Below are 13,543 nucleotides of genomic sequence, written 5' to 3' on the forward strand. Positions count from 1 at the left end.
TTGTTGGTTTTGAGCTTTTCTTTTGCTTCTGCTGCGTCTAAGTGGTATAATGTTGTTTTTTTTTGCCTTTGCCTGCTATTGGTTTCATCTATTGTCTTTGTTGCTGTTGTTGTCACCGTCTTTGTGCAGTTGCTTGCTTTACTTGCATTTCTGTGTAATTTTCATCTCAGAGCAACTGCCGCCTGCATTGCATCGGCTGACATGCACACTCGGTTGCATCTTTTTGGTCGTATAAATAGCGCTTGCAGCCGGCATTTCAAATCATAAAAAATTCTCTCGTTCAATTAGCAACTTCTTAAGATCTCTGCAAGAAATTTTTTTGCAAAAGTTCTTGAAAGGACATCTTTAAGATATCCAATAACGAAACGGGATCAAAAATCTAAAAAACAAATTTCGTTCGATTTTAGTTTTATTCAGTGGAAGAGTTTATCTAAAAAAAGACAAAAAAAAAAAAAAACAAAATGAAAATTGTAAGTTTGTGTTTGTGCTACAAGAACGTATTAAAAATATGCTAATTTCAATTAAGGACTGAAATTTTTTTGAACAAAAATATTACAATGTGAACATTCTTTATAAAAGCCACAAAGGAATATAAAATCCATGTAACTCTATAAATCAGAAAATGTTATAACGCTTTACAAGTGTTGGAATAGATTACTTATTGTGTGAACTTTTTGTTTGGTGTCAAAAATATCCATATCAAACTATTGCGTTGCCCAAAAAGTAATTGCGAATTTTTCATATAGTCGTCGTTTACACATTTTTTCACAGCTTGTGACTCTGTAATTGCATTTTTTCTTTTGTCAGTTATCAGCTGTTACTTTTAGCTTGCTTTAGAAAAAAAGTGTAAAAAAAGTATATCAGATTAAAGTTCGTTTTAAGTTTTATTAAAAATGCATTTACTTTCTTTTAAAAAATCCGCAATTACTTTTTGGGCAACACAGATGGTAAAGTTTTAGCCCCCGTTGAAAATAGGCTACTACATGTTTTTGTTTGTTTGGGGGGGGGGGGGGGGTCGGACCCTCCCCCTTACCTCAATTTTCAAAAACGCCAGATCTCGGAGACGGGTGCAACGATTTAAGCCAAATTTTGTATGCCACCTTATGGTACCCCAAAAACACGAAATTGGTATACAATTTTGTTGTCATATAACCTGGGGGACGCCCTATTCCAAAACCCACCCGAACGGACATGTTTTCCGATTTCCGATAAAAATTTCACCCTAGGAGTTCGAGGGGGTCCCCCACCACAAAAAACCCCCCAACAAGAATCTTTCACCGCTTTCGGCAATATGGGTATTAAATGAAGGGTATTTAAAATACAAACCTGACAAAAAAGTTTATTTTAGCAGGACATACTTACCGATTGGGGCAATATGGGTATCAAATAAAAGGTATTTATGAGTAGAGTACGAACTTGGCAGGGTTTCCCCACGCCCAAAAACAACACCCAACAGGACACTTTTACCGCGGCAATATGGGTATCAAATGAATGGCATTTAAAAGTAGAGTAAAAATCTGACATACAAATACAGATGTCCCCACCAGGACATCTGATCCGATTGGGACAATATGGATATCAAATAGAAGGTATTTAAAAGTATAGTAAAAAGCTAATAAAGGGTGATTTTTTTGAGGTTAGGATTTTCATGCATTAGTATTTGACAGATCACGTGGGATTTCAGACATGGTGTCAAAGAGAAAGATGCTCAGTATGCTTTGACATTTCATCATGAATAGACTTACTAACGAGCAACGCTTGCAAATCATTGAATTTTATTACCAAAATCAGTGTTCGGTTCGAAATGTGTTCAAATTTTGACAAATTTTGTTCAGCGATGAGGCTCATTTCTGGTTGAATGGCTACGTAAATAAGCAAAATTGCCGCATTTGGAGTGAAGAGCAACCAGAAGCCGTTCAAGAACTGCCCATGCATCCCGAAAAATGCACTGTTTGGTGTGGTTTGTACGCTGGTGGAATCATTGGACCGTATTTTTTCAAAGATGCTGTTGGACGCAACGTTACGGTGAATGAACACATTTCGAACCGAACACTGATTTTGGTAATAAAATTCAATGATTTGTAAGCGTTGCTCGTTAGTAAGTCTATTCATGATGAAATGTCAAAGCATACTGAGCATCTTTCTCTTTGACACCATGTCTGAAATCCCACGTGATCTGTCAAATACTAATGCATGAAAATCCTAACCTCAAAAAAATCACCCTTTATAAAAATTCATTCTTTGGTTTTTGAGGCAACCCCCACCCCCTTCAAAAACCCCTCAACAGAGCATTACCGGTTGGGACAATATGGGTATCAAATGAAAGGTGTTTGGGAGTTGAATACACATCTGTTATACGAATTTGGTCCAAGGTGTCTACGGGGCCTCTCCAACCCAAAAACCACCACGACGGGATTAATGTCCAACATCACAAAATAGGTATAAAATTAAAGTTCTTTGAGAGTTGGCTACGAATCTGATATACGCATTTGGCACCGAGTCTGGGACCGGCCCACCCACTAAATACCCTTCAACAAGACGTGTAGTTTGAGGTCATGTTCGGGGTCACGCCACGCATTAAAAACGCCAGTTTCTTCTTTCTTAAAATTTTCATAGATTGTGTACGTTTGTCTGGAAGGAAACATTGGCTATATAATTTTTAGATATCGGGTGGAGGCGGACCCTCCACCTTACCCTAAAAACGCCACCCATATCCGAAAATGGTCCGATGAGCACATAAGGGTATCAAATGAAAGGTATTGAAGACCAAAAAACGAATATGGTATTAAAATTTGGGTCCAAGTATCCAGCGGCCCCCACCCGACCCCAAAACTCCTCTAAACAGATATATTCGAAGTTCATGTCAATATGGGACTCAAATGAAAAGTATTAGGCAGTAGATTACAAATATGACATAAACATTGGGTTCAAGTAATGGGAAGTCGCCCACCCCCAAATGCCCCCAAATGGTCACATTTGGGGGTGCATTTGGGGGTGGGCACTTATTGACCAACCTTGCCAAAATTTTGTACAATGCTTTCCTCGACGACTACCACTACCCGACATGGGATAGCTGTGAGCACCACAGAGGCGCGAGCTATCGGGCGCGTCCACAGGTTGCGGAGAGTGGAATGCTCCGTACGTAGTAGCTGCAACGGCATTCACGGACAAACAGCGGTATCGAGCTGAGAGTTTCAGTGAAAAGCTCGGCGGCACCAGGTCTTGCAAAAATACTGAGTGCCTCAGATGCTCAATATGACAAGGAAGGTTATTGGCGGCTTTAAATAGCCAATAGCTACCCTGCTCCCGCGGCGATCGGTCCTTTGGACCGAAACGAGCTAGCTCATCTACAGGAGCTTGACGAGGATTGCCACCTCCACATAAAAATGTGGCTACAACTACTACCACAATATCTGAGAAGTATGCTCAAAATCGGTTCAGATTTATATATAGCTCCCATATATGTTCGTCCGATTTTGAGAAATTTTGCTATAGAGTGTTAATTTGTTAACCGATTGTCTCGAAATTTGGCAGTAGGGATTTTCTTGTGACTCCTAATATTACTGGTGAATTTTTGGTTCCGATTTGGATATTGCTGTCATATATGTATGGTCACCCGATTTTCATTCCAAGAGCCACTGCAAGCACATTTCTTAACCAATCTTGCCAAAACTTTGTACAGCGTTTTTCTCGACAACTATCACAATATCTGACAAGTTTCTTCCAAATCGGTTCAGATTTAAATATAGCTCCCATATATATGTTCGTCCGATTTTGAGAAATATTGCAATAAAGTGCTCATTTGTTAACCGATTCTCTCGAAATTTGGCAGTAGGGATTTTCTTATGACTCGCGACAATACTGTTGAATTTCATGGAAATCGGTTCAGATTTAGATATAGCTCTCATATACATATAGTGCCCGATTTTCACTCTAAGAGCCGCTGCAAACGGAGTTATTGACAAATCTTGCTTTTGTACAAGGCTTTCCTCGAAGACTACCACAATATCTGAGAAATTTGCTTGAAATCGGTTCAGATTTAGATATAGCACCCTAATATATGTTTGGGTAATTTCCCATAATATTGTCCTTTATCAATCGTATTTATAACAGTTTGTTATACAGATATATTGGGTTTCCCAAAAGTAGTTGACAAGTAGAAGTGACAAATTTTTTCACAGTTTGTGACTCTGTAATTGCATTTTTTCTTCTGTCAGTTATCAGCTGTTACTTTTAGCTTGCTTTAGAAAAAAGTGTAAAAAAAGTATATTTGATTAAAGTTCATTCTAAGTTTTAATAAAAATGCATTTACTTTCTTTTAAAAAATCCGCAATTACTTGTTGGGCAACCCAATAGTTTCAATGTCCTATATATAGATTTAATATTCATAGCCACGTATCGATTGATTAATTAAACCATAAACACACCAAAGATAATTGATATCAACCCAAAGTGTCAAAGCCAAAGCAATAAAATAAACATTAATAAAAAAACAAACAACTAAAACTTCGGCAAAGGCAGTGTCATAACGCCATTGGATACAATGACTAGCCACCCATCTTGTGTAAATGATTTTATGGGAAACCACAACTATTAATAATTAATTATATACAATTATGTTTAGTTTCGTTTAATGGCCAACCTTTGGCCCATTACTATACACAACAAGAGAGCCATAAAACAAATAACCTATAAAATCACTTTTTTAAAAACTTTACCTTTTTTAATTAATTTACAAATGCATCATTAAAACACAATGGGAAACACACATAATACACCCAATGCAAAGTTAGAAGCAGAAATTTCATATATATTTCATATATTAATACCAATCACCCACCAATACCAAACTACCTCTCATAAATAAAAGTAAACATTAATTTAAATGGTTTGGTAGTATGAATAAAATTAATCGCTCAAGATGGGAGAATACTCGCATCAAGTTTACCAGTTATAGGTAATTTCATTCTGTTCGATAGCCATAAACTATTGAGATGAAATGCGATATTAGTGTGTCTCTTCGCTAGCCTTTCTGTCAATCATATTCACTCTATGGCATTCAAAGTAAGCATTTTAGAACTGAAACAATGACATAAAATCCTTTTACTGAACACCAACCATAATATGAAGCGTTTCGACTTTTTTGTTCAAAAAGTCTCATCGGATACTTTTAGGAGTGAAGGCTTTATGTGCTATTCGTTCGTAGGTTGTACTTATATCGAATTAATTACAAAAACGACGTACTACACTAACCAAGCTCGACATCTTGTATGCTAGATGTTCCATTTTTCCTGAGCCAGTAATCCGCTGGTATGCTCACTATTCAGAAAAAAAACCCGAAATCTGTCAGAAACTCTGTGCTATTCATTTGGTTTTACATTCTATACTCCTCGTTCGGTTTAAATCTGGCATCGTATCTACATCTAACCGTCGGGGTCTACAAGCAGCGAAAACGGGTCATTAGCATAGGAAATGTTCCCAACATGTCCTTAACACACTGTCACTTGCGCTCATATTCTTATCATCTTTATCTCATTTTAATTATACCCTCCACCATAGGATGGGGGTATACTAATTTCGTCATTCTGTTTGTAACATCTCGAAATGTGCGTCTAATACCCCATAAAGTATATATATTATTGATCGTCGTGACATTTTAAGCAGCTAGAGGGCGCAATTCTTATTTGATTTGGCTAAAATTTTGCATGAGGTGTTTTGATATGACTTCCAAAAACTTTATCGGAAGGGGGACGGACCCTCCCCTTATGCCAAAAACACAACCCAAAATCAAAAGTGGACTAATTGGGACAATATGAAACGTATTGGAGCATAAGTACCTATCGGGCCATCCCAACCCCAAAACTCCCCCAAACAACATATTGGACGTTCATTTCAATATCGGGCTCAAATGAAAGGTATTCGGGAGTAGATTTCGAATCTGGCATACAAAATCATGTCGAAGTATAGGGGGTCACGGCACCCTTCAAAAATGCCATTAGACCAATTGTGACTATACGATACTTGGCTGAACCGATTTTCTTAAAATTTTCATATATTGTGTACGTTTGTCTGGAAGCAAACATTGGCTATATAATTTTTAAATATCGGGTGGAGGCGGACCCTCCCCTTACCCCAAAAACGCCACCCATATCCGAAAGTGGTCCGATGAGCACATTAGGATATCAAATGAAAAGTATTAGAAACCAGAAAACGAATATGGTATTAAAATTTAGGTCCAAGTACCCAGCACGCCCCTCCCAAAATTCCTCTAAACAGATATATTCGAAGTTCATGTCAATATGGGACTCAAATGAAAAGTAACCGGCAGTAGATAGCAAATATGGCATAAAACATTAGGTCCAAGTAATAGGAGGTCGCCCACCACCAAATACCCCCCAAATACTCCCAAATAGGCATATTAGCCGACCATGGCATTTGGGAGTAGATTACGAATATGACATTAAAATTAACGTTCAAGTCTAGGTGGCGCTTTTCCTCCTAAATACACGTCAAATGGATTATTTGACCCATTATGGCAATATGGGACTCAAATGAAAGGTATTTGAGAGTAGAACACGAATTTGATAAGCAATTCTGGAGCCAAGTGTTTTGGGGGCTCAAATTAAAAGGATTTGGAAGTGCAGCACGCATTTGATATCCATATTTGAGTCGAAATGTCTGAGGTGCCATCCCTCCCCTAATGAGAACATTACCCTAAGGAAGAACATTACCACCAGCAACCGAGGAGGATCAAATTCTCACACATCAAGGACTGCTTTCCGATTCAAGTTTGAACTCAATGATAAGGGACATTTTTTATAGCCGAGTCCGAACGGCGTCCCGCAGTGCGGCACCTCTTTGGGAAAAATTTTTTAAATGACCATGCATGGCATTGTTCCTCGCAAATTTCGCCAACATTAAGAGGAACGAACGCGAACGCGTCATAGGCTCGAACGCGTTCAGCGTCATAGGCTACAATTGCACAAATTCGATATCCGCATTCAGGGCGAAGTGTCCCCACCCTAGAAAGATATTACAGAGTTAAAGAAGGCGCAACGGAGCGGGCCCAGTTCGGCTAGTATTCCATATATTAAAATAAAATATTTAAAGGATTGGAAGATTCTGAAAGCTTTCGCCATGGTATCCAATATATCATCCATGATTTTGAGTAAAGCTTATAGGTGTTTATGCCTTGGGATGTCTCATAACTTGTCTTGCCGGTTTTAGAAATGAACCCTAACCTTACCTTCTGGCAACCTTTTGGAATATATGCGAGTCCTAGCTCTACTATAAGTATAGCAGCCAGACGGGATGACTGTAGGCTGTTATAATTGAATGTATGGACTTTCATAGGCTAAAAAGCCAGTTCTAATTAACTTACAAATTTTCATTCATTGCCGTTTACCACTACTATTTTCAGTATGCTTAAGTTTTTTAAATCGAACCTCAATTTCATTTCCAAATGAAGCATCCGGCGCATTTGGAAAATATTGCGATTTTTGTTTCTTTTGAGAAAAACTTGAATAATTAACCACAGCTAACAAAAGCAAATAAAACTCATTGTTAACCAGTTAATTAGAAAGACACTGTGCTTCTAGAATTTCCATACAAACCAAACCCAAATAAACACACAGTCCCAATGTCTCATCAATCACAATTAACTACAGCAGCTGATTGAAATTAAATAAACAAAATAATTACCATGACTTGTAATTTTTCCACTGAAAGATGAAAACAAATTATTATGGCTCTATTGTGTTGCAATGGTTCTTTGCTATAGGCCTTCTTTGGTTTACATTTAGTAATTTTACCAAAGCAGTGGCTAAAAGAACCATTCTTTAAACTTGTGATATACCGTAGAGCCAGAAAGGAGTTAGTTAATTCATATTAGGCCTCTATTATGATATTCATATTAGGCCTCTATTCAATATTCGATTTGACAAAAAAGGGGAAAAATGGTTATTGTGATAATTTTTAGATGGTTTAATTTTTTTGGGGGCCCCGGTTTTCCGAAAAAAATTTTCTGAAATTTGCTAAAAATTTAAAATTTTGTTAATAGATTCTATATTTTAAGTACTAAGGTTAAGTTGGGTTACTTTGGTTTGGGTCAAGTCAGAATGGCAGTCTACTTTCTAAAGTTACTCGCTTAGACAATTTTAGCCCATTTTAATACCACAGCAGCAACAGACCAGTCCTCTGGGGGAATCGAACCCACGAACCGGCACTGGTAAATTGAGGACTCTACCAAATCGGCTCTGGGGCGTAACTTTTAGAGAAAATAAGTGTTCAAATAAAGGAGACCTTAACCCGACAGAGTGTTCACTATATTCCGAGTATACTTTTCTTCATAATCCGGTGAAAAATGCACAACTTATGCCCCCATAGCAGCTATATCGAAATATGTTCTGATTTGGACCAAATTTGGCACCGACATTGAGTGGTCTAATAAGTACAAGTCATTGTTCAATTTTGTAGAAAAAAATATTGGACTTTTTGACAGCTATATCAAAATATAGACCGATCTGAACCATATTAGACACGGATGTCGAAAATAAGTCACAGTGTCAAATTTCGGCAAATTCGGTTTATAAATGCGTCTTTCCTGGGGCTAAGACTTTAAATCTAAAGATCGGTCTATATGGCAGCTATATCCAAATCTGGACAGACCTGGGCCAAAGTAAAGAAGGATGTCGAGAGGCCTAACATAACTCACTGTCCCAAATTTCGGCAACATCGGACATTAAATGCGTCTTTAATGGTCCCAAAACCTTAAATCGAGGGATCGGTCTATATGGCAGCTAAATCTAAATCTGAGCCGATCTGGGCCAAATTGAAGAAGGATGTCGAAGAGCCTAGCAAAACTTACTGTCCCAAATTTCGGCGAAATAGGACAATAAATGCGCCTTCTATGGGTCCAATACCTTAAATCGAGAGATCGATCTATATGGCAGCTATATCCAAATCTGAACCGATCTGGGCCAAATTGAAAAAAGGATGTCTAGAGGCCTAACAGAACTCACTGTCCCAAATTTCGGCGACATCGGACAATAAATGCGCCTTCTATGGGTCCAATACCTTCAATCGACAGATCGGTCTATATGGCAGCTATATCGAAATCGGAACCGATCTGGGCCAAATTGGAAAAAGGATGTCGAAGAGCCTAACGCAACTCATTCTACCAAATTTCGGCGAAATCGGACAATAAATGCGCCATTTATGGGCCCAAAACCTTAAATCGAGGGATCGGTCTATATGGCAGCTATATCCAAATCTGAACCGATCTGAGCCAAATTTCAACAAAATCGGATAATAAATGTGGCTTTTATGGGCCTAAGACCTTTAATAGGCGTATCGGTTAATATAGGGGCCACATCAAGATATAGTCCGATATAGCCCATCTTTTAGATTAACCTGCCTATGGACAAAAAAAGAATCTGTGCAAAGTTTCAGCCCAATATTTTTATTTCTAAAGACTGTTATGTGATTTCAACAGACAGACGGACAGACATAGTTTGATCGTCTTAGATTTTTACGACGATCAAGATGGGTATTTCGGTGTTGGTTATAAAAATACCCACGACGTTCGGGCACAATGAGCGGTTGCAGTCGTTTTAGCATTCTGAGCCCTCAACACAACTTCCAAACGATGCACAAAACCATGTGTATAACCTGGAAAACAATGCAGGAGGTGGAAAAGAAGTCCAGAAGTCCACTTCAATATTACAAACACACATACATTGGAAAAGTGACACAGCCAGTAGGACAGAGTGTCTGGATTAGTTAGTGTGTTGTATGTATTTCATAGATGTTCTTTTACAATTTCGAGATAAATACAACCTACCCATGTACGACCTTTCAAGCCCTTATACCTATAGATTTCTGATGATGACCAATCCCCCCCCTTACCGAGGTATCAAAACGCCTCACATCATGGTTGGTGTTGTGTATTTCCTGCGGCTTTAATTTTTCCACTGTATAAAATTTTCTATTATTAAGCTCAACTCGAAAGAGAAATTAACACATCACATTTATTTATTTTTTTTTTTTTTAATTCCAGGAACTCTCTATTTTACTTATTGTGGGTGCTGCCTCCATGGTCTTGGCTCGACCACAAGATCCAATTGCCATCGTTAGTCAAGAATCAAATATTGAACCAGATGGTTCATACAATTATGCGTAAGTGTTTACCCTAAACAATTTTTACAAATTTCGAAGCATACCTTAAGGAGCTGTTGTGAAAATATTGAAAAGCAAACAAAAGACTTAAGACACAAACCTTTTTTGGGTTTATTCAAAAGCTTTAGGTTTCTGTTATTGACATAGATGGTAGATAAATAAAATAATACAAAACAAAGCGATGTTTTAAACCACAAAATACAATATATAATTATAGACATTTAAAGAACATGCGTGCCTAGTTTATGTATTTTGAGATTTTTAGATTTAGATTTTAGATTTGATTTGAGAATTAAACACAATAGTTCTATTTTTTAGCACAGCTATTTGCCCCCAAGAAACTTTGGGAATAAAATTGGAAAAATTTATACAATTCACTTAGTTTATTCTTTGTTTCTTATAGCAGCAAAATGGTACGATCCAAATTTTTAAAACTCGGTTTTAAAGATGTTTTCAAAAATAAATTCCTAGGTAATTATTTTTTTTTTTTTATTTTAAATGAGGCTTCCATTTGGTAGTTTTTATAGTCAGCTTTTTTGTTAAATTTATTGGAACTGACTATTTTTAAACATTCATTGTTTTTGAATAATTAAAAAAAAAATGTTGAAGAAACGAAGGTATGCAAATATTTGTGTTTTTTATTTAGGATCATGTCATGCAAATATTTGACGTTCCTTTGAAATAAAGATATCATCCCGAAAACAATGCATAAATCCATAACCGCAAGCCATAAACCAAACAAAGACATTCATTTGTATAATTCCCGTGAAGATAAATGTCATAAATATCATTCCATCTTCTAAGAATATATTCTATAGAAGAATCTCTGATAAAAAAAAACAAATGGCAATTAAGAAATCCCAAAAGGAAGTCCAATCAAGATTTCAGCTTTTTTTGAAAAAAAAAAAAAAAAAAATCAAAAAATACAAAACAAATCAAAATAAACAATTTGCAGTTGGCCAAATTCAATATCAACAATATATATGGTAAACAATTTAAACGAAATCATTTTGGCATAAATCTTCTTTAGGTTCGAAAAATAGTTTAAAATTAACATAAAATGTGTTTTTTATTTAGTTCAAATGGTTGTCAAACACTTTGAACTAATCATGGCACATAGAGAGCAATCAAAAAAAAAATCAATACTAGTTTTTACACCAGACTTTGTTATTTGCTAACGAAATAACGAATGATTAAAAGATCCAATTAATTTTGAATGACACGCGTCGTTTATAAGGGGATTTAAGCCACTAATAAAGTATTATGAAAATATATTTAAAAAAGGGAGAAACAACATTGTATATGTTAGCAGAGGAAAGATGCAAATAAAGCAAATGGGTTTGTTTGTTTATATTTCTTGGTATTAAAACTTGTGTGGAACTTAAGAAAAAAATTGCTTTTTATAGGATTCTTATTAGGAGACCAGGAGTTAAAACTATGCCACTTGCTTAAGACAATCTAAAGCCCTACGACATTTATGGGGTACTTGCCGTGTAAAAAAGAGGTCTCCCACTGCGGCACGCCGTTTATACTCGGCTATAAAAAAGAGGTCCCCAATCATAATCATCCACCTGCCATCAGGAGGACCTTAAGTGCCGCCAAAGCGGCCTTACAATGATGGAGATTTATCCGCAGGAACCCGACCACAGTCAGGATTCAAAACTTCCACCACTGTTGCGGTTGCTTCGTCTTCTGATTCCGCTAGAAGTTCACCCTCACGAGATTCGTTGGATCTTATCATGATGAGCTTCCGTACGCATCCAGGTGCAGGTGAGACAGTAGTGGAACCACTCTTCCTCAGGTCACTGGACACTTGCAGTGTGGACGATTTCTCCTTAGATGCTTCACAAGCTGCTGCTGTCGAAGTACTTTTTAAGTTCCGTCCTTCCCCGCTGGCGCACACCTTGAGCCCAGTTCAATCGAATGACCCACCCACACCGGGCTTGTCGGGTCCCGTGTCGATGCTTTCCCCTACTGTCTCGATGGTGGTAGGGGTATTTTCAGTCTCCTGCAATCCGCCAGACTTTGACGATGTGGTCGAAAGTTACCCAGGCAAATTTTCAACAACAACTGCTGAGTCGTCTCCTTATTTCCCAAAATCCACTGCTTCTATAGAGCTTCAGTTTCAACTTGTTGAATCAGTAGGACACAACTCCTTCAGACTTGTTGAGGTCTGCGCCGGAGTTTAATACGAATACTGCATCACCATCAGCCTCATCCAATCAACCAATCTTCCAGTCGGTGGTTGAGAGATTGGGATTACATTCCTTTAGTCTTCCAAGTATGGATTCAGGATCTGAGGGAATCCTTGGGATCAAAGCATGCGTCATTGGTCGAAAAGGAATATTTTCCTTCTTGACTAAATCTAGTGCAGCACCTGGCCAGATGTCACCAATCTTTTTTAGGGCGCAATGATACATGCATATCAATTGAGCGTTGATCCCCTATGGCATTTAGTCTGTATCGGCCCCGATACCAGCCTGCATCGTCACAAACTGGAAGAGACCCAGGAAATTCCCTAAGAACATCGGAGTATACTGATAACATTCCATTGATTATCCCACTTCAATTATTCCTAGGTATGCAGCCCTCCATTGATTATCCCACTCCAATTATTTCTAGGTATGCAACCCTATTCTTCTCCCTTGTCGACAAATGCCATCACCAAACTGTCCCTAGCGATATTAGCAAAGGTTCTTGCACCCACCTTACAATTGTTTGCCATAGTTCTTTTTGGCATGAAATGCCCTCCGGGTGACCTTAGCCTTTTGGCTGACTGCGGTGCAGTTTCCGAATCTAGACGTGTAGTCTTTGGGGTAGCCTGGGCAGCGCAACACCGAGCCCAATTTAAGGAGTCTCTCTCCCTATTAGTAAGAGTCTTAGGATCATTCTCACCAAGCCTCTTAATAAACCTGAGAGCTATGCGCCTTCTACAAGTATTATTCCAACTTTTTAAAGAGCGTGTTGGTTTGCCAGGGAAGGCCGATGGCCTAGGCAAATTATAGGCATGCGAAGATAGAATAGGTTCGGCCTTGTGCTTAAGACTTAAACCAGGTGTCTTCGTCAAAAGCCCCTGCTGACCAGTCGTCTTTCGGCTAGTGGAGCTTGGAGCCGCAGCTCCACCAGTCGAGGTTTCAGTAGCTAACAACCTGCTACGGCCTGATACCACCACCGCAGCTGTTGGGTCTTTGGAGTTCAATCTAAGCTTACTCCCGGATCATCAACCACCTAATGTATAACACTATCATAGCTATCATTCAGTGACTTAATTTTTTTTTCCACTAATGCGTCTTAAAGAGCGTGTTGGTTTGCCAGGGAAGGCCGATGGCCTAGGCAAATTATAGGCATGCGAAGATAGAATAAGTTT

The 13,543-nt window shown here is 38.1% G+C and overlaps 1 protein-coding gene across 1 annotated transcript in view; it reads left to right on the plus strand.

The window, feature by feature from the left end:
* The first annotated feature begins 440 nt into the window (after positions 1–440).
* The window catches only part of LOC106086352 (endocuticle structural glycoprotein ABD-4), a 35,473-nt gene continuing 22,370 nt past the window's right edge, over positions 441–13,543 (plus strand). The window contains exons 1-2 of the mRNA XM_013250989.2: positions 441–470; positions 10,058–10,176. Of these exons, the coding sequence (XP_013106443.1) occupies positions 462–470; positions 10,058–10,176 (128 nt within the window). The 5' untranslated portion in view covers positions 441–461. The remainder of the gene's footprint in view (positions 471–10,057; positions 10,177–13,543) is intronic.

The sequence above is a fragment of the Stomoxys calcitrans genome, chromosome 5 (genome assembly GCF_963082655.1).
Source record: "Stomoxys calcitrans chromosome 5, idStoCalc2.1, whole genome shotgun sequence".
NCBI lineage: Eukaryota > Metazoa > Arthropoda > Insecta > Diptera > Muscidae > Stomoxys > Stomoxys calcitrans.